The 22,541-nt window shown below is 36.7% G+C and overlaps 1 protein-coding gene across 8 annotated transcripts in view; it reads left to right on the plus strand.

Annotated features, from left to right (window-relative positions):
* The window catches only part of AP1S2 (adaptor related protein complex 1 subunit sigma 2), a 32,478-nt gene extending 10,100 nt beyond the window's left edge, over positions 1-22,378 (plus strand). The window contains exons 4-7 of one of the 8 annotated variants that reach the window (XR_005102639.1): positions 132-269; positions 8,650-8,744; positions 19,522-19,530; positions 20,383-20,492. Coding sequence is in view for 4 of the 8 variants with exons in the window: in XM_037377310.1 (XP_037233207.1) it covers positions 132-269; positions 19,522-19,530; positions 20,383-20,430 (195 nt within the window). In the remaining 4 variants the exon portion in view is untranslated. Of the gene's footprint in view, positions 1-131; positions 270-650; positions 683-8,649; positions 8,745-16,618; positions 17,562-17,616; positions 18,072-19,521; positions 19,531-20,382 lie in introns of those variants that run through there. The other 7 variants (XM_037377312.1, XR_005102638.1, XR_005102637.1 and 4 more) reach the window with 7 other exon arrangements.
* Positions 22,379-22,541: the final 163 nt, after the last annotated feature.

Here is a 22,541-nt window from a genome sequence, read left to right on the forward strand (position 1 = left end):
AAAGGTTGTAGCCTGAGGCTAACGTCTTGGTTTGGTGAAGTTTGGTGAAGCTGTGAGCAAGTTTTGTGAGAGGATATATCTCGGTAGATAGTATCCTTCCACTTTGCAATAATGCTTGATGTTCTTTTTAGGTATGTGAACTTGATATCATCTTCAATTTTGAAAAAGCCTATTTTATTCTGGATGAGTTCCTTTTAGGAGGGGAAGTTCAGGAGACTTCCAAGAAAAATGTTCTCAAAGCCATCGAACAGGCGGATCTTTTACAGGAGGTAAGCAAATTCAACTTCTCTGGCCAAAGTATCAGCATGGTAGTCTGTGACTCAAAAAAGTGCCCGTTTCTGTAAGCCTGTGAAAGGTGCTTTTTAGCATGCTTAGCATGTAGTTTCTAGTTAGTTGTCCTGACTCTGCAATATGATCTCTGCTCTTTTCATTTTGTTTGTCGTGTGTATATTGTAGTCTACTGTGATTTTACGTTTTGTTAGAAATGCAAGTGGCTGTTTTAAATGTATACCTAGATAATTATAGTTCATGTTGCTTTAACTTAGTTTTGTTCATGTGTTGTTCATTTCTTCTTTTTACTGATCAACCATTAGTTTTTTCTCATACCTGATGCATGTTCACTTCTTTACTGTTTTATTGCTGAAATCCAGAAGCTAGACTCTCTTCTTTGAGACTCATTCAGGTATAGTTGTTATTCTAAAGACTTGGCTTTCTGCTATAGGTTGCTTACTGTGAAACATTTCTGTCTTTTAAGTTGAGAAAGCAGTAATAGTAGTGCCATAGAATCATAGAGAATGAAGTATAAAAATGTGTTTTTTCACTTTGAATGCTTTTGTTACTCATTACTAACTTTGAAGAAAGACAGATTGCATCTCTTCCATTTTTCTTTGGAAAATATTTGATTGGAAGGGGTTCAATGGTACAGGAAAAACTTGGCATAATTTCCTCATGTTTGTCCTTCCTGTGCTTGGTGTTTTGGGTTTGGGTTTTTTTTTGTTTGGTTTTGGGGTGGGGTTTTTTTGTTTGGTTTGGGTTGTTTTTTTTTTTTTTTAATGGAATTGCTGTAGTCTTGAATATTAAGGTCCTTGAATGTCTAAATGGCAGTCACAAAACTCTGCTGTGCTGGGCGAGTCATCAGTCTTGTGTGCAAGTCAGTGGAACATATGGTTTAACAGGGATGATGAACCTTGATTTCTTTAAATGTACTGAAGCTCACTGGAAAGATTTTGTATAAATGTAAGCTCCTCTGTTTTTATGCCTTGCGTGAACCTTCAATTTTTTTGTTGTCCTGAAAATTAACTACTTAATTCTCATATAAGCATTCTGTGTTCTACACAGTACTCTTATTTTTTTGATCATATTATTAATAGGATGGGCAAACACATGATGATCTTTACCCTTGTAGTTGTGTTTGTAAGCCTTTCAGAGTACAGGCAAATCCACAGCACACTGAAGTTCTTGTCTGTCCACAGCTAGTTAGTGTCATGAACGAGGTCAGCTGTGACACATGGATTTGCTACCCTGTTTTTCTAGGGAGGAAATACATGTGCTTATTTACTGCTTGTGTTGTGATGCTGTTTTTGTTGAGCCCTTCTTTACTCTTGGAAGGAAGTATCTTAATCAGAAGTTCTGTTGCAGTTTCCAAAGTGGTGGTGGTGGGGAAATAAGCTGTTCATTCTGTTAAAATCTTTTGCTCTTCTGTATATGAAAACAGATAGAATAGTTATCGATTCCAGTCTGTCTCATGCAAATGCACAGTTAATTTTACATAAAATAGATTTACTGTATTTTTTCTCATTCTCACTGTTTTTGAATTTTAGTTTCACCATTTTCTTAGGGCTCTTCTAAAGCAAAAATGCTTTCTACCTCTAGGAATTAATTACTGATTTTTTTTATCAAAACAATTAGCATTATCTTTTCACATTTAATATAACCTCAAGTTAGAAATTTTACACAAAAGGAAATACAACTTTTCCAATGTGAGACTTTTCCCTTGCCCTGATAGCTTTATTCTGATACCCTTCCTTTTCACATTTCTATGAGATGTTCTGTTCTGTCAAGGTTTATTAAAATTTTTCTGATTAAATTAGAACGTAAGTTTCACAGCACCACCGTAATCTTATGTTTGATTTTTATGTTTTTCATTCTTAGTTATACAGACTGTTGGTCAAGTATATAACTGCTTCACGTATCTGATTTTTAGTTTATAAAAAAAAAAAGTCTGAGTTCATATTTAAATCGAGCTTGCAATGAAGCTGGACTTTTTCTGCAGAAGTTTGTTTTTATGTCAACTGTACATGCAGAGTTTGAAGAGAGGTGTTAAAATAATAGTTTGTCACAACTGGAAACTTCTCAGTACTTTTGGTTAATTTCTGCTTCCCAGAATACTTCAAAGTTACTGGAATGACATGTGGTTTGATTCCAAGTGCAAACCATTTCTGGCAGGGTTGTTGTGTGTTTGTTTTTTGACTACGTCAGATTCTAATTACATGCAACAAAGGAACTTCTATTTGGCCTTGAATACTCATATTGCCTAATTTAAGAATTATTAATTGGTGTTGAATACACAACATTATTAATTAGTAATGCTACATACATTATTGTATGAAGCACCTTAAAGATTAAAAGCTGTACAGAATACTTACACAAAGGAAAATCATTACAAATACATTAAGTGACTACTTGTGTGATGTTAAAAAGAAATATGCAGAGACATAAATTGCTGAGTAGTGAATTAGTTCTTAATAGCCTTGCCTACTTGTATTTTCTGTGGCAGTTTTCCAGGATGTACTTCTGTTTCTGAGCACCTACTTCAGTGTGTCATTAGTTCTTGGTGCTGTGCAGTTCACTTACTAACTGCTAGAGTTTGTGACTGAAACATACTAACCTTTTAAGCCTTTTTCCCTTCCTTGTTAGCTCTCCAGTAATGTGCTCTGTTCAAATACTCGTTCCCTACCCCCCTACTCTCCCATTCATTACCACCCGATAACCTACCAACAGTTGTCAATACTGGCTGTGTTACCCATATGAATGGTAGTGAAAACTAATTATTCCAGTGCTGCCATGCTGCTTTCTAAATCTATTGCTAGAAATACTTCTGTTTAAAAGAATGCTGTTATGTGTGTCTTGTTTGATAATTTTGTGTCTTAACTAGTGATTAAAAAGGCGTGCATTTCTGAAAAGGTGGGGTTTTTTTGCTTGTGTGAACAACTGAACTGTACTGAGAGAAGAAAATTGGCAGATGTAGAATATTGTTGCATGAGTTATATCAGGTGTGGAACAGCTAAAAGATAATCCTGTGCATAATTTTGTGATATTTAGATTTTTTTAGTGCATGAAACTAGCACCAAAATATGTTCTATCCAAAGGAGAGGATCTGATTTTTTCTTCACTTACAACTCTAGTTGCTGTGTTTTTATTTGATGATCCAAGCAATTCAGTATGGTGCTTGGTCATTTACTGTGCTAAAACACGAAACCTGTTAATAATTCTGATATCTAAACCAGGCAGTTACATATGTATTTAAAAGAAAATTAAACAGACTTGCTCACTTTCATTTGAAGAAAGTTCCTAAATGTTGGCTTTAAGTGAAAATTCTTTTTGTTATTCATCCTATGTAATCTTTATTGCAGTATTTTGGAAATTATGCCCATTTTGTCCACCACTATTCTTTTTTAGGGTGTGTATGTATTCTTTTAGTAGTTGATTGTAGAACATCTAAAATAAACTTGATAGTAAGCTATCTCAGTAAAAAAGCCCGTGGATCTGTTGACATATCACACTTGTTTGTTTCCATCATGATTATAGTAATGAAAAATCTAAAAGTTATCTGAATGTTTTTTCTTAGGTTCTTGCAGTTTGGCCTCAGGTAGTATTTACTAGCCCTTCCACATAAAGAATAATAGATACCAATTAACCTTCCTTTGCTATTTCAAGTCCTCACTTCATCCTACATCCAGAAGGATGCTGAAATTGTTGTTTTTAGTTGACTTGCACTAGGTGCTTAGGGTTGCTATGTAGATTTAAGCTTTTAGTTTTAGAATGAGCATCTTTGGAAATCGAGGTTTAGTGAATTTTCTGCATATGCCATGAAAATTTTTTTCTTGGAGATGAAATGTGCTAATTGGAAATGGTAGGTTTGAAGGTATTTATAATGGTGGAGAGAGGGCAGTAGGTTGTCCTTGAGATACAACAAAATAAAGGACTGTTAGCATTAGCCAATGACAAAAGAAAATCCCTGATGCTTAAGCCTGGAGTGAGTGGGAGTATAAGGGTTTTGGTCTGGTTTAGGAAACAGCTTTTGTAAGCACCTGTTTCTTACTAGTCACCTGAGAAACTTCCCATAATTAATGCAGTTAATTCAGTCTTCACTTAATATTAGTTTTTACATATAGGCTACTGAAATAGACTGCCTTCCTAAGTTGGCAGACAATATTTATCTTGGCTGTATTTGTATTCCTCACAATGTGAAACAACAAATAATGAAATCTGTATTATTATGGAGATCTGACTGCCTTGATTGCTGTCTGTTCTGCATGTGCAACTTCTGGCTTGGCTTCAGGTAGTCAGCTTGGTTGTTCAGTGTAAGAGTGCAGTTCTTAAGACATGTATGTTCTTGATTTTAGGTACAGATAATGATCTGTAATTACGTTTTAGAAGATATGTGTGGGGACTTAAGAGAGTAACCATGAACGAAGGGGGTATATTGTTTGTTCATTATTTAAGGATTAGGAAATAGCTACGATCTTTGTGGATCTGGAAAACCTCTCAGCTCATAAAAGATACAGTAAATTGTGGTAGTGTTTTGGTAGCTGATGCTTTTGTAAAATGTATTTTGGATTTTAAGTCCCTGAAGGATTTTTGGTATGTAGCAGGAAAGACATTATAACACAGTGAGATTGTTTGAACTTTTGGTTTAAGTATGAAACGTGTGTCTTGTCCATTTATATTGAAAGTATTGACTCTGATACATTGATAAAAATTAAAGTGAGCTTGTTTATGGTATTGGTTCTAGACATTATTTAAGAACCTGGAATGAAACTGTTTCTGGTTTGATGGGATAGGTAAAGTCTATACCTAAGCAGAGTAAGTCAGTTCAGTTTGGGAAGGTGCATTCAACATTAATTACTTGCTTTTTGAGGTATTGCATGTTTTCTTAATATTGCTGTTCAGAATGTAGGTGCTTTTTAAGTAGTAGGTGAGGAAACACATGCATGTGAAAATGGCTTTTTGTAAGATACTTCTGAGTGTGAGAGGTAGGTCTTTTTCCCCCCAGTCTTGGGAACAAAATGTTGAATTGCTTGTTCTTCAAGACTGGTGTAGTTTGTCACAACACATTACTCAAAACCAAGATAAAGCATATTGGGCCTAAGTGAAGAGGTCAGTTGCTTTTGTGTTCATTTTCCCACATGGATTGAACAGATTATTATTATTTTTTGAATGAAGTAGGCCTTGTATAGATGCTTGACTACAGTAGTGCTCTATAACATTGTATGTATAATATGCTTCACTTTGGAAGATTTTATTTGCATCTTGTCTTAGAAAATTGTTTATTCTGTTGTTCAGTTATGGTATGGGTTATTCTTATGCTGTAAAAACTACTCTGCTGCTTAAATTCAGTGTTTGCAGGATGCAGAGAAAGCAAGGAGATTGTAAAGTTACGAAGTGTGATTGCATGGAACTGTGTGAGTGTGGTATTTCCAAATGTGTCAGTTAGTTTCAAGCCTTATGCTATCATCTATTTGTTGTGTATGTCTAGTGTTAATTACTTTGCTCTTTGGAACAGTCTGTTCAAGTAAAAAGTAACTTCAAATCTTTATAGAACTGCATTTCTGACTGTGTAGATTATATATATATATATGTTCATGGCCATTTTGCTTGTCAGACTGTACTATAGACTGCTGAGTTTATAAAATCACTGGTGATACCTGCCAACAGTTTTTTAAGAAGCCATCATAAATACCTAAGATGAATTCAGCTGGACTTTAGACTGAATGAACTGTAAGAATACACATAATCAGAAGTCATGGGAACATCACTTCCCGTTGGAATAAACCTTTAAAGACAACTAGTTGTACATTTAATAGTAGCAGTCAGGTCTGTAAACTTTGATATCAAAAGTGTTTCCACGATTTTAATAGATATTTTATAACTGTCTTCCTTGTACTGTGGAGTAGGTGTTCCTGCAAATACCTGCCAAATCATACTTTTTTTGTTTAAAGCAATAGTAATTTGTCCAGCAAACTAATAGTAGAATCTGCATTTCTTATTTTTCTCCCAAGTAGGAATGGGGGGAGGGCAAGTTAACCTTTCCAGATTTTAGTGTGACTATCCAGAAAGTTACTGTATCACACTTAATGCTCTTCACATTCTCAAGACTGCTTTTTTTTCTGGTAACTTACTGGTCTGTATGCAAGTCTTTTGATTCTTTTTGGAAAAATGCAGTTCAGTAGCTTTAATGTTCTTTGTGAAGTTTCTGGATGTGTCATGATGTTTAGGACTTAACGTAGGTTTGCAGGCTGTGATTTCTAAGTGCTTTAGAAATCCAGTTGTATTTCCAGAAACATGTTCTCCAACCTTAATCTACCCTTGGCTTTATGAATTGAACATGGTAAAAAGCAGTCTGCTTTTCATCTGAGCAGCTTTTGTTCAGACCTTTAAAATACCATTTTAGTAAATCTGTCTCCATAATATTTTTCCTCATTTCCTGACTGTTCAGTGTGTGTGCATGTAAGATATGAGTGATATTAATCTACTAAAGAAATCAAAATGCTGATTAGAATTTCTTGAGACTCAACAAGTTGTGAGAAAGGAGTCTTCTGTATTAATATTAAGTATGCATTCGGTCAGCTTTGCAAATTGAACCATTAGGAAGTTTCAATTAGAAATGAGACAAATTAGTGTAAGTGAAGTCCTTGCTGTGTGAGGAGTATTCGGTACCCTCTCTGATGTGAATTCCAAGACTGATAAACAACATCCACTTTGCAAAACTACCTATGAAGTGGATCATTCACTGAGATAAGCAATTCATGTAGAACTGTTGAGCATATATTAACAGTACACCAGACTCCTCATAGATTATAATTCCATTATGGGTGTATTTGTTATCTGTATGCTGAACTGATAGATTTTTCTCCAGTGATGTTCTTTGTTGCTGTCTGTAGAAGCACTGGGTCAGGATGATACGATGAAAATTTTAGTACTGCTGCATATGCCCTGGCTGTTTTCAGCAGCTTAGTTGTGTGCTTTTGGTCAATAAACATAGTAAATTCAATGAACAATTGCAGAAGACTGTTTGACAGTAAGGAGTATCTTATCTTCAAAATTAGATGCTCTTTCTGAATGAGTACATTAATCTGCATTTTAATAGAACATGTTCCCTGAATCTGGCAGAATGCTGAAAAGAGCAATATTAATGTTTGGGCCTTGAGATAGTGAGGAGAAGAAATCCATTTTTCCTCTGGTGTCAGAGAATTGTCTGAGATGATGTGTCATGTTGCAGTGCTACTACCCTTTCCTAAAATTCTCACTACCTCTGAAGATGGTTTTGGAGTATTGCAGAATAGTAAGTGAAAGGAATCTGAATGCCCCCAGGAGGGTCCCATTGTGTTCAGTTTTTAGCTTCTCATTTTTGTGGCCTTACCTGTGTGTTGTACAAATACCAGCAACATGCCTGACGTGTTTTGGAGCTTTTATGTAAGTTATCTTTAAGGGAGAAACTGTGGGGTTTTTTTGTTGCTGAACTTTCTAGCAACAGTAGTAGTTCTGGGGATGGATATCAAGATACAATAAAACTGTATTTTAAATCGTGCACTGTAAACTTGATTTTTTAAAAAGGCATAAAGAAAAGTCTCAGAAGACCTGCTGTTCACAATTCTTTGAGAAAATCTGTGTTGGATTAACAGATTGATTAAAGTGAAAATATTTGACTTTTTGCACCAATCATTACTACATGAAAATCACATGCAGCTCAGCAACTAACAATGATGCTTAATAGTAAATAAATTTTTTTAAATTACTTCAGGGATGATAGGTAGCTAAGTTGAAAGAAACTCTTTCACTTCATGGAAAAAAATCTCACTTTATTATCAGTGTTAGCAGTAATACTGTGTGAAACGTAGTTACAGAATCAAATATATGTAGATGTGGTAGCATCCTATTCTATTATGCTCTCAATCTGTTATAATAATGAACAACTCATCTTAAGTTCTCAAAAAAAAAGAAGAAAAATCTTTGAATTAATGTTCCTTCAAGCACAGGTGAAGCTTTCTAAACAACTTTCTAAAACTTATTCTTTTAAGGTACTAATATGCTTTATCTTGTTAAGAAATGAAAAATAGGAGGTTTTTTAATGCATCTACTTGGAGTCTTGCAGATGTTTTTTACTGATGCATTTCTGTTGTTTGCTTTAGCAGTTGACTTTTACTAAGATCTAATAAAACTGTATTAATAACAATAGCTGAAACACATATGAGTTAAATAACTGAATTTACTTTTGTATATAGTTTAGAATGTTTTCTAACTTGTTTTAAATGGAAATAAGCTGTAAATAATTGGGTGGGTGGGGGTTTTGTTTTCATTTTGTTGTTTGTTTTTTTTTTTAAGTAGTTGGTATTACATTTTCACTGCTGCTTGATTTTGTGTTTATAGAGCCAGAATGAAGACTGGGGAGGTTTGTCTGAGGATATCTTATGATTAAGAGCAATCTAAGGCATTAGCCCTTTTGACCCCCATCTAAATGATTGGTAACTACCAAGTTTACCATTTTGGTGGCATGGATTAATTGGGTGCTATGCGAAGACTGCTGCACGCGTAATTAAGTCCTTGAAAGGGTAAAGAGAAAATGGGTGATGGGCTTAACTTTCTGCAACACTTGCATGATGGTCTTTGAAGAGTGCTTTGAGTGTTCCCTTTTATTTTCCTTTTTTTTTTTGTACTAACTGCATCAACTTGAAGTGTCTGACTTCTACTAGCTTTCTTTGGTGTTGATAATTAAGTGGGATAATGCAAGTTAGAGAAATGGATACCAAAACTAATAACTAAACAGATGTTTGGCTTTGTTTACTTACAAACGTAAACATGTATTTACTGGAAAATGAGCTGTTTACATCTGCTGTGCAAAGAAAATGGGCCCTAAAAAGACTGGGTGCTGCTGCAATTGACTGTATATCAAGTGCCGGATGCTGCATGACAGAACAAAGCTTATTTGCGTATATAGTGCATTGCAACATATTTTTGTCCAAAGCATAAATGGAATACATTGTGGCAGTCCTACTAATAAAGGTAAGATTTTATTTTACATAAGGCAAGTTTAAAACACACATGAAAATGATTTGCTGGAGCAAACTTAATTAGTCTGCTGCTTATTTGATGACATGATAAACAAGTAGTTCAGTAAACAAATTCACTTTTGTAGTGTGGAACTGCAGTAATAGATCTCATTTCATATGCCGCTTTATAAATATCAGGTTTTAGTTTCCAGACAAAAGAAAATTATTATAATAGACAAATATTTTGTAACATGTTCAAAATAAAATTCGCTGATGGTGTATGGGTACTTTTACCATGTAAAAGCTACCTAGTATATGATACAGCTGGTGATCTGTGTAGCTAATAACCTGCTTGCATATTAGACCTGTAGAATTAGGGCAGCCGACAAGTCATTTGTACAAAATCAAATTTCTTATATGAATGTGGACATTCTACAAAACAATGATAAGAAAATGTAAATGCTCAAGCTTGATTTTTTTTTCCACAGTTCCCACCCCAACTCCCCCACCCCCGCCATGTTTATTGCTTTTTCTCTTTGTGATAACAAGTTCATGTACAAAGAGTGTGATTCTCTAGTGAGGTTAGTATTAATACTGGGACTGTAAAAGTTCCCTTACGTTTAAAACTTTAGAAAGTATTTATATAGTTTGGGGCCTATGCCAAGCATAGATCTTTACTTAGGAATCTTAATCTTTTTTTTCTCTTAGATGGCTACAAAGGCCAATTCTGCAACATGCATACTCAGGCTTAGAGAATTCTGTGTGGCTCCAGTTTGCTTGTCTACAGTATGTCCCTGATGAATTTTATGTATGGGCACAGTTTCAGTTGAAGAAATGTGCTTTGTTCCCATTAATTTAAACACAGTGGCATTATCTGTAGGAGACCTTTTCAAAATGAAAAATATGTGGATGTATTCTAATATTGCTTCTAAAGATGCCAATGAGATCCTTCTTCCTGGTCTGTGCTATTCCCTGGAAAATGTGAAGAAGTAGTCTGTAGTCTGTACAGAGTTTAGCTTACACTGTTGTTATAACTCCACAGAATGTGGCTAAATAGGGATGGGATCTTCTGGGGTGAGTGGAGAGGAACAGAGAGATGGTTGCACGTAGTAAGAGATGGAGGTATTTTGACTGCAGAAAGGAACTGCAGCTTGTATGCAGAATGAAGATCATCTGTGGTAAAGAAAGATCTGAGATGAAGGAGGTTGTCTTTGGGCAGGGGGAGTAGTTTGATCCATATAACTGTGCTGCTTGGATTAACCTTATTTAATAGAACACACAAATTCAAATTAATCTGTGTTACTCTGTCAAGCATAAACAAGCACTAAATGAGTAGAATGTCATCTTTTGAGGGCTGTTTTGGAGGGATTTGCTTGTAAACTAGATGTTGAGTTCTACATGTGCTGTATGGCAAATGTAATAAGCCAGATACACAGAAGTAGCCTATTCCATGCAGAATTTGGTTAAATTTAAGGCAAGTCTTTTATAACGTTTAAGAGCTTCAGTGATATACAACTAGACAACATGAATTCTTTTTATTGTACACTCAAGTTCTACTGGACAGAACTTACGCTTTCTATCAAGAGCAGTTTACAGCTGGTAAAGTCAGGGTGCACTTTCCTCATCAACTAAAACCATGATGATAGTGACTTGTTGAGGCAGCCAGATCCATTCTTGCTGCCACGTTTGTGGTGGCCCTTGTGTTGATCCACTTGCCCTGTGGTTATGTGGCTGCTGGCTTGTTAGCTAGGATCTGAGAGTATGCAGGGGAGCATGAGAGAAGTGCCAGGAGGAGGAAAACAGTCGCATTGAAAAGGAAAGTAAAAGGCAGGTGCTTTTGGTGGCAGTCGGGACTTTTAGGAAAGCTAATAGTTTAACTGAAGTTACTTTTATCTTTAACAATTCCAAGTGTATCTAAATGTTTTAAAAAGCTAGTGTTCCCCATGTATCTTGCCTTGATTCACTTGCTGTGAACCCCCAAGTCAGGTAGTATAGTTCAGTAGGTTCTAATTTACCTGTCTTAGGTTACACCACTGCTGTTGGCCTGAGTCGTAGGTGTGCAGCAGGGAGCTTCAGCCAGTGGTATTGACTTTTAGAGTTTTCAGTTGTCCTTTTCCTCCCTCTTCCCTTTGTGCCTGAGAAACTATATGATGATTCTAGAATGGGATTTCAGATACATTTAAAGTGATCCAATTTAAATTGCTCATTTCTGAAACCACACAGTCAGCAGCTTTTCTGTGTTTACAACCTGGCCCTGCAAACACTTGTCCAAACTACTATAAGAAGGCAAAGTGCTGCAGGAGTGGAAAGCAAGGGCAATGTTAAACGGCATTGCTGTGGAAGCTGAATGATACTGGATGTGACGTGGCTTGTTAAGGCAGTATATTCCAGTCATCCTTTTAAAGGTACAACTCTGCCATTCGAGGAAAGGTTCCTTAAGCAAAGGGGAATAAGTCATGCAAACCTGTAGCTGCAGTGCTGGAAGAAAATGGAAGAAAACATTAATGAATCCTTATATGCATAGTTTGGCAAACTGACAAACATACACTGTGGGATTATCTGATAGAGGCTCAGTGATACGTAATAATTTTGCCTCTAGCTTCACAGTACAAAGTATTCAGCAGAAGTATTGCTTAAAGCATTTGTGTTTTTGTGGTAGGGAAATGGAGCCTCCAGTGGATGCTTAGAGCCGTCCTTGCCCTTGAAGAATAGACTGTCAGTTCTTCATAGCTCAGTGTGTAGCAGCTGATTGGCAGATAAAAAGCACTGCCTCCCGGAGCGATTATCACCTCTGATCCCACAGATCAGAATAGCAACTAAGAAGCAGGAAGCACTCACTATTATCCAGTTACAGCACTGCTGATGTTTTTCCTTCTGCTTTTGGAGGGGAGACAGGCAGGCCACTGCTGATCTTATGTAATATCCTTCTGCTCTGGTCTGTTGATGTTTTAGAGCCGAAGGGTGTGCATATGCTAGGATGTTTTGCTGAATAACACTTGCGTGATGACTTGATGCTGTTCAGATCCTAGTTGAGTATTGTGTTGACTACTTTGCAAGGATCTTGAAGATTGGATTTTTGCTTTCTATAGGAAGCTGCAGACAAGATCTTGACTTGGGAGTTGGCATTGATGTAGGGTTATTCTTTGGTTTTGAACAGCATCGTAGTTAATATTTGTCTTTGAACATGTTCAAGACCTCATGGGTGTTTCTAGGCTCTCTGAGAAAACGCTTTACTCCCCTTTGGAAGTAAGGCACAATTTTCCCAATAACCATGTGATTGGAGTTTCTGGATAGTTAGCTAATCAAAGACAGGGAAACAGATACTCTACTATTTTGAAATCCCTGAAAAGGCAAGTGAACAGCATCAGTGTCCTAAAGCAGCCTTTCAGTAGAAGTATTTCCCTAATAGAGATTCAGAAGTAGAGTGTAAAATAGTTGCTTCTGAAGTGTATTGCTAAAGAAGTGCTTTTTAAATGTTAATCGCTTCCTATTGTAAGAACTTCCTTTTCTACATAGAAACTCGCATCCCTCCTCTCTTTTCCCCATATCCTCCTGCTTCTGCAGAATTGTTCCCAAACTGCTGTGTACTCCATGGTCCCACATCTTGTCTGTTGTTCTAGCTTGGGGTTTGTTTTGATGTTGGGCGGAAAAAAAAAAGCGAAGCCTTTATACTTTTGCCTGCAGTTTAACATGACCTGCCTTCGTAGGCTTTGTGCCGGTTTTGATGGGAAAGAAGTTAAAAACCTAAGCGAACTTTCCCTGAAAAAGAAGGCATGCCAAGTATTCATGAAGTCTGTGTCACTGCTGTGTGATGTCAGAAAAATGGCAGCACTGCAAAACACTGAACTTGGGTGAGGTTGGTGTGGGCATAAATAATTTCTAGTGTCTCTTGTGTGTAGAAATAGACTGTTTTCTTGTCCACTACAGACACAAAATAGCTTAAATTGAGGCAAGGAAAGAATTTCAAAGTAGATTTTAGGCAGATTTTCCAGAGATGATGATAATGAAGCATTTAAGTAGATTGCCTAGGGGGAGCATTAAAAAGTTTCCATGGCTGGATGCCTTTAACAGATTAAATATCTCTGAGGAATGTCACAGGTATGCTGTTTGGGGGACTGGATTAAATTAAGTCCCTTCTAATTTCAGTTTGATTATGATTTTTAATTAGGTTGGGTCATAACAAATTTGGCTGAGAAAAATGTCAGTTGGGTTGGGGCTATCAAAATAGTTCTGTTGACTCAAATCAACTCTACCATTTTTCTAATTTAAAAATCTCCATTGACTCAGGCTGACAATTTCAGAGTATTATTAGCTTTTTAAAATGAGTTGTAAACACAGATGTCAGTTTGAAAAAGAGGGATTCTAGTAACTTTAAAATGTTGTGAAATTGCAATGTGCAGCTTATATTGAAAAGCTATTATGGCTTTGGCAAAACTAAGATCTCAGACCTATGTGTTAAAGTCAGATAAACAATTTACATCCATATTTTTAAATAAGTGATGATTTTTCAGAGGTAGTATTTCATGTTAACTTGCCATAGTGTTATGCTGTAAGGATCCTGTTGCCTCGTTGCTAGCTGCTAGCTAGATCAAGACAGTTAGCTATCTTAAGGACATGCTTCACAGGCTCAGATGAGGTCTGCAGTGCCCCACAGAACGAAGCCAAGGTAGTCTAGATGGTGATTGTAGAAGTTGGCATGTGTCCTTTCCCCCCCATTGTGTGTTTTGGTAGTCAGACCAGACAAACTGCTCTGGAGACAATGTGGCAGGCAACACAGTAAAAATTTTAACAAATTGTAATTGGAGCTTGTGAGATACAGCTTGTCAGATACCATAGTTCTGCGATGGCAAATAATTTGTCAAAACTTTTTATTTCCCTTTCTATTGTTTGTCAGGCTGGCCACAGTGGCAGACCCTCTGTGTCTGATGGTCTTGGATGTCCTCAGTGGAGTACAGAGGTCTTGCTGAAACGGCAGTGTTTTCATCTCACAATATTGCTCTGTTATCTCTTCATACCTCAACTAGTGTTGTCCATTTTTAATCTTTTAGATTCACCTCTACAATGTCAGTTTACTGCTAGTCTAGTTGCAGGTGGTACTTGCATGTTCTGTAAGCTAAAGAGCTGCCAGGAGCACAACAAGCACTTTCTTCCTATTGTTATCTGACAATCTAGCTTTATCAGTAGGTCAGTTTCTGTCAAGATGAGACACTAATCCTGTAACAGTAATTTGAGTCAATCATCTAATTTTGTGTACCAGGATTTTTTCGTCAAAGACTGTTAATTTGTCAAGTTAGAAACCAATGAAAGATGAACAGGGTGGGGAATACCCTGGGGGTGTGTGGGAGAGTAGAAGTTTTGAAAGTACTAATAGGTAACAAGTGGATAAACATGAAATGAAAACTTCCATGTCCTTATTTGTTCCTACCAGTTATGTAAAAGGGAGCATGGTCAGCGCTTCCAGGCCAAAGAGAGTGCTAAGGAATGTGTGCAGCCTGGGATAATCTTTGAACACAACAACAATGAATTGTAGTCAGCCTTACAGAGTGCTAGAAAATGAGCTGCTCTTGTTCTTTCTGTCCGGAGAGCTATTGTAAAATTAAGGCAAAATCTGTTACGAGGTTTGACAAGCATTTCAATGCAGACACCAACCTTGGCTCCAGGTTTCCAAGGGTGAAACCCTGGAAGACATGAGTGTTTTTTCAAGGAGGAGGAGAATCAATCACATGTGCATCTATTTTCCAGGTAAAAACTGAGAATACAAGACTGTAAAAATTGGGCATTTTAGATTGTTACAATATGCCTGTTTTTCAGTGGTCGTCATGAATCTGTATCGTGCCAGCAGTGTCAGTAAAGAAGTTTTCCATAAGTACCTGTTCTGGATTTTTTTTGTCTGTGAAGGCTCTAGCATTTCTTAGAGTTAAGATCTTCTGTTCAGTCAAAACTCCCTCTCCTTGGGGCTAATCCTGTGTACTCCCATCATGCAGTGCCTTTTCCAGTTAGGAATATGCCTCAACATTTTGTTTTTAATGTAAGCTGACGCAGAGTACAAGAGGTTTTAAGAGTTAAAATTCACATTTGTAATTCTCTGTTACATACCAAATTACTTTGAATTCTACCAAAATTCACAGCAGACTGTAACAACTTCTTTGCAGCTGTCACTGAGCTATGGGAGCTGTTAACTTTGTGAACTACTGGGTTTCTAGTTGGCTTGTTCTGAATAATTTTAGCAACTGTAGAATAATGTTCAAATTACTGATACTGAAAAGCAATGTAAATCCTGTAAGGCTTCTAGGGTATTTTTGTTGTGCTTTTTTAAAATTCTAAACTCCAATTACAAAATATACAAGCTGGAAAACGTGAACGAACTGAGAAGGCACAGAGGAAACTGTTAGGTTTTGTAAGTCACGGTAACTTTCTCAGGTCTGTTGTAACACTTCTGCAGTTTTTTGGGGTGGGATGCTAAAATTGAAGATTTTAATGGGTACATCATGAAAGATGGTAACTGATGCGCAGATAGTTGGTTTGTGCTGCTTTTGTTTTTTCTCCCAGATGATGTGTAATGGGGCTGACACTCCTAATTTGATAATACGCCATTAAAAATATCCTCTTCTGTCTTCAGGGCACTGATTTTAATACAGAAAACTGAGTGTTGCTTGCTTTCTAACTCATCTTTCAACAGATTGTATACTAATGTTCATGCTAGTAATATAAGAGAATATTAAGTTCAGCAGCGTAACTCAAAAGAAAACTTTGCCTGCTGTCAGAAGTGCCTGAGATACCTCCCAGTTTTCAAACAGGCACTCTTTTATAAAATGTCACAAGTAGTGCCTCTGCTGTACTACCCGGGCACGGTGCTGCTCACAGCTGGCTTCTGGGGCCTAGTAACCCATGTGTGTGTCAGAGCAGATATAGTAGGTGATGTCAAAAGTTTAGTTAGTCCACTACCCTGTCTCTGGCAGTAGCTGACAGTCGATGCCTGCTGAGGAGACTAGATCGAATTGGAGCAAATATATAGGGTGGTCCATGTCTGGAAAGTATTTCAGCTTCAAACAATTTTTGGCTGAGAAGAAAAAACTTGAGTTTGCATAATACAGTAATTACAGAGTTGTCCTGTATATTGTTGGACCCAGCATGCAAGGTGGGTGGATGCGTGTAGGGGGTAAAATGATGGTTTTCCCTGCCACCCCCTCCCCTCAAAAGTCTAGAGTAGTCAAAAATACAATATTGTATTTCTGTATCAAATGTCCTTTTCATGTCAGAGATACAATAGTGAGATGATCTTTTTGTTTTCTTGCATATCTGTCCACCTTTCTATTATGTATAAGAATATGTACATATTTCTTTTGTAGCCACGCCATGAATACTTTAATGTCCCAGTGTACTAAATGGCTTCATTCATCATGCATGCAGAATTTCAGAGGAGATAGACCTGTGACTTACTCATGACAGAACATTATCATCAGCTTGGTGAATCCAGTCATCTTGAATCTAATAGAATACCACAACCATTCTCTGCTGTTGTACTTTCCTCTTCCCCCACTGTTTTACAGTGTTGTCTCTTCACATGTCTCATTTCAGCAAAACTTGTGCTTGCTAGCATATGGTTTAACTTTTTTATTGTGTGTAAGCTTGAAGTCTTATGCTTAAAAGTTCTGTAGAATTTTCTGAGCTAAACACCTATATACTGCAACACCTATACTGTAACATTACTTGACCTGTGTTTATCTTTGTTCTGGTGTTATTTAAACATACACTTAAAACCTGTAGATGAAGTTAATATTTACAGAGAAACTAGCGAAGGAGTAGTAGTATGTGAAACGTATACACACAAGTATTAAATGATGTTACAGACAATTCTCACAGACCTTGCATCTTTAATTAAAGACGCATGTGCCAATATCCTTTTCTGAGACTGGCACAATAGTGTGATTTACCTGATAAAGAGGAGGAAGGCAGAATTGATTAGGACAAAGAGAATGACCTAAGTAAATCTGAAGTTACACTTGTATTTAAATGTTCAAAATGCTCTTGTGAGTAGTTGAGCAGTTGCTGCTACTGAAGGAGAAAACAAATTCATTGCTTTACAAATGGTTAGGGCTGGAAAGATTTTTTTAAAGTCCATGAACAGCATACTTGAAATGTCTCCTTCAATTGACGTTTCCAGTTTAAAGTGCAGACTACCTTGTATATGAGAGAGCTGCCACAAGGATGAATATAAGTGTCATTCAATTAAAAAGCATGGGCAGTGTGAGAGGGCATGTATTGCATCCTCTGTTTGCCTAGTAGAAAAGAGTAAGGTAAAAATTAGTTAATGACATAAAATTAATGACACTTGCTAAAAGAAAAGGTAATTTATAACCTAAAACCAGTGCTGGTTTTGAAAATTGTTTAACTAGCAAGGCGGTGGTTACTGAGATTAACCACAAACAGCTAGTTCCACGTACTATATGTGGTAATGCACTACCTTTCAAATGTTAAACTGACATAAAGATGAGAGATCTAGGAGATTAGACAAAAGATTCGGATTGGGCTTGCAGCATTCTGAAACCTTAGAGAAGATGATCATAGGAGTGGTTTTCCATTTCCAAGTTTGCCTTTTTTCTGTAAGACATTAACAATGTGTTTGAATGTCTGGTTAATGCTGCTTTAGCCTGCATTATTTCATGCCTGTTGGCTTAAAATGCTGTGCATTGAGCTGTAATGAGATGCTGTTTTTCTTATCTGTATACAGCTGCTTGCTTCTAAATGACTAGGTAATGAATTAGCTTTCCTGGCATGTTTGAAATAAAAGTATTGCATGCACTTTTGTCTCATGTGAATGACTTTTTTTCCTCATCTGTGTTCTGATATATTTCAAATTTGCATTGTTTGCCTTGGGTGATTCTGAGCTGCAGGTAGTGTGTAATACTGCAGAATTTTTTCCATAACAATTGGATAAAATGTTTGACACTTGCTGAAACAAATAATGTGAACAAAATGTAATATAATTCATTCTGTTTGTTTCTTAAAAGTCATAATTGATTAAATTATTCCTCTAGCAAAACACATGAGCCTTTAGGTGTTCCTTTGGAGATTATATTGATGTGCATCTAAGAAGGCATTCTTGCCTCAAGGTTACAGCTGTAGTATTAACTTACTGGGGTTTACTGGTGAGGTATCTGTGGACAAATAGCCAATGTCCTTGAAATACATTGCTTTAAATTCATTGTTAACTAGTGACCTTGATTTACTTGAAGAAATTTAATCTTTATGTATACATCTGGTGAAAATTACCTACAACTTTGAATTGGCAGTGGAAACAGTATTACTGAACTGCTCCAAAGATAGTAGCGGCACAGTGTAATATATTTCTTGATAGGTGCTGAGCAGCTTTTTTTTTCCAGGTAAATTAGTGAATATCATGTGTCACCACTGAGTAACTAGAAGAGCCCTCTACTGTCTAATCAATTTAAAACTGAAAAGTTGTTTTACTACAGATGTTTTTAAGACCCTGAAATGCTTGAGAGTTTATATCCTGTTAGAATACTCTTGAGTTCTGTTGCTATAGTTAGTTAAGAATGTAGGATTTTTACTTATTTATTTTTTAGTAAAATGCTTCAAGTTGGTGGGCAGGGGAGACCATGTCCTCTAAAATGAATGCAAGAAAATCATCTGGGAATATAGTGCCATGTTATAGTAAAAATGCTACGTAGCCTTTACTTCAGTCAGTGTCTTCCTTTGGGGGGATTTGTGTTAAAATACACATGTAAGTCTTTAATCCTGTCTGCCATCCTCTCTGGCTTTATCAATGTCACTGCAGTTCTGAGAATGCTTAAATATTGCATCAGTGAGACAAAAAACCACTACATCTTTAATGCACTGAGTTTTCAGTTTAAACTTGCCTTTTCCTTGCAATTTCTTATTTGCTGATGGATTTTGGGAGCCATCTTGAAATGCTCAGAGGTGGCCTGTTCCAAGCACTGACTGACTTTCGAATTAAGTTGCTGTTAAAATATAGTTTGTTCCTTTAGGACTGAATCACCTTAAACATGAGCTGAATGAGGACTGTAAACTCAATCATTTGTGCTGCATAGTAAAGGTTGATAGAGACTATGTTCTGGTGTTATCTGCAAGATTTAAGGTGTTATAATTATGTATTTTACTGACAGATTTTTTTCTAATACATATTTAGAAAACAGTTGAAAAAAAAAATTGTTCGCTGCCTTAACTATTATCTGCCTTTTTTTCTGCTTCATGACATGTCTTGTTTTAGGATGCTAAAGTAAGTTTATTCATACTGTGGATACCAAAACTGTTTATGTTTCTGTAAGGACACAGTATCCCTTCTTATTTACTATGATATTGTTAATAATTATGGAAAAGGACAGCCTAATGATTCCAATTAAACTACTGTTTGTTTTCAGATGCTCTAAGACTAATGGATACAAAACTGATAATAACCCTTTGGAATTTTGTATTAAACAACTTGCTTTTGAATCTAAACAAAGCTTTTAAGATTAGAATTAGGTACTGAAATTTTGTGCCTGGTGTGGAATAAAACAATTTCAGTCCTGGCAATTCCTCCATTTCTATAGGTCTCGATTTCTTGTGACCAGGTGTACCGAGGTACCTTGACCTGGCTTCACGAACGAAGCATGGGAATGGTATAAAGAACCTAGACTCATTATGAATAGCTTAAGGGATACTGTATCTTAGTTGCATCAGTCATTTATTTCATCTATTTTTTCATTCTTCCCTAGCAAATTTTGAGACCCATGAAACAATCCACCACAAAAATCACTGACTCCGCTGCAAGCCGCTTCCCCATCTCTCCCCAATTCATCTCTCTGTTACTGGGCTGTGATTTGTTCCCTGCTGGTACATCTGAATTGCTTTATTTTTATTGCACTGAAGGGCAATAAAATCTACCAGCTATTCCTGTGAACCATGACAATCTAATTAACAGCTCTTTGAAAAGTGCAGCTAATACCATGTTTGCAAACTGCAGTACTTATATATTTTCATATCTTTCAGCTTTTTTTTAAGTAAGCATCTTTCATACTAACTCATGTGTGGTACTGTTCAATAGAAGCACAGGGTCCATTTACCACTGTCTCACATTTTCCCTCCATAGGAAGCAGAGACCCCACGTAGTGTACTTGAAGAAATTGGATTGACATAAACCTTCACTTCAGCTGATGACATCTCAGTGTTCCATACTGTAAATGTTCACTGCCTTCATTGTAATGTTTAGCTAATGGTGTAAGATGCTGTTTGTCAGTATTACTGTTTTGCTAACCTGCTTCATTCAGGCCTACAAGAAAAATACTCCTTTTTGAAAAGGGAACAAGAAACTAAAGTACAAAAATCATAAATGAAAGGGAATTAGATTTAAATTGACTCGGTGTCTCCCTTCACTGCATTTATAGAAAAATTGCATTTGACTTCAATAAGTGTACTGTTTTTTATAAGCAAACTTGACTTCAGGAAATGTATCATTATGACATAGCATATCTACATGGACAACTGCAAATATGAAATATTACGGTGTAGAAATTGTGTTTATGCAACCAAAGACTTTTGTTCCATCTACATCTTAGTCACCACTTGTGATAATTCTACTTATTTCAGTTGATGCATAAAGATTGGAAATACCTGTTTACTACTGAATTTGTCATTATACCAAAGAATCCTGTTAGGATCTGCATATCAAACTGCTAAAAACTGTTAAGGTGATACTACTTTTTGCTGGAAAACTGCAAACTGATCAATTCACTAGAAATGAAGGTGTATTTAAGTGTAGCTACCTTGAGTAAAACTGTGCAAGTTTGTATACTAAAGAGGGAATGCATGTAGTTAAAAAAATAAATAATAAAATTCTAAGTTAGCAAACTATCTTTAGATCTGATCTTGGCTTGCTCTGAACATACACAGAAAGGAGGTAGGCTTTCTAAATGTATAGAGAGGTGTGTAATGAAGATTGGATACTTTTGAAGATGGGAAAGAAGGAGCTTTGCAAAAGGGACTTTTTATTATTTCAAACTCTACAAATTAATTTGTATTTATTGGTGTTTTATAGTTATGCTTTAAGGGTGTATAGGTACCTTTGAAGAAACTACACCAAGTGTCAGTGTCATTTTAACTGCTTTTCTTGACTTAGACCTTTAACATGTGACACATCCCCTATGAAATTCCTGCGTGATGTACAGTCGAACCGCCTCATTTGCAGTGAGAGCTTTTAAATACCAGATTTGTATAGTAGATTCACTGCAAATCATGTAAAGTGATATCAAGTCATATTTTAACACTTTAAGCAGACTTTCAGTAATTACAAACTAAACCTTTTTTCACCTGAGGAAATCTGATTCATGTACGCTTCTGAGTTTTGAGGAGATAGTGCCATGCTTTGGAGTAGCCAGATTCTGTGCGTCTGCAGGGTCCCTGAGAAGGCAGGGCTGCTTCCCTCCCTCCCTTCCCAGTAACTTCACTCTAGGAGTCAATGTTTTGGCTTGTTCACCAGTAAGTAGTGCCACGTTTTCACAAAACTTATGCCTCGGCATTGCTGTGGGAAGCAGTCATGCACTGTGAGCATAAGCTTTTACATGGCCATCTGGAAAGCGAGGCTGTGGGCTTGATGCGATTTAGGTTAAATTTAACCCACTGGGAAAGCCCCCTGATCCAGATCCCAGTGCAATGCTTGTGGCAGCAGAAGGGCCAGCTGGGGCAGGGGTGGCTCTGCATGCCTGCGTGGCAGTGCCAGGATGGAGCTTGTGCATTCAGTGTTACAATTAGTCTACTTAACACTTTTCCTGGGATTTAAACGTACCAGACTGCCAGAGACTGTCTCTATCTAGGGCATGCAAAAGCAGTGGCTTGCATTTCCCCAGTGCCCAACGTGCAGGGATGGACGAGGATAAAGTGGTAGCAGAACGATCCTCTGTGTGTGACTGAAGTGCTGAAATTACCTTAAGTCAAACCCGAAGCAATTTTGTATGTATTCAACATGTTTTTAAAGTTTACACTGTCACTTGTATGTGCTTGGCTGGATTAGGCTTTGTTGTGATTGTGACAAACTGTTTGACCTGTCTGTCACATTGGTTTAGTTGTAATAAATGTCCACTTTTACACCATTGCTGTGTGTTTATATGTAATTAGTTCTGGTGTTTGCAAAGGAAATAAGAGGCTACTCGGTGCTAGCTTAAAAAAAGGGAAATTTTATTACAGTGCTTAACCTGTTCTTGAGCACTTTATTAAAAAATGTGAGTATACTGTGTCCAAGATCAGTTATTTACA

This window comes from Falco rusticolus, chromosome 2 (assembly GCF_015220075.1).
Source record: "Falco rusticolus isolate bFalRus1 chromosome 2, bFalRus1.pri, whole genome shotgun sequence".
Taxonomy (NCBI): Eukaryota; Metazoa; Chordata; class Aves; order Falconiformes; family Falconidae; genus Falco; species Falco rusticolus.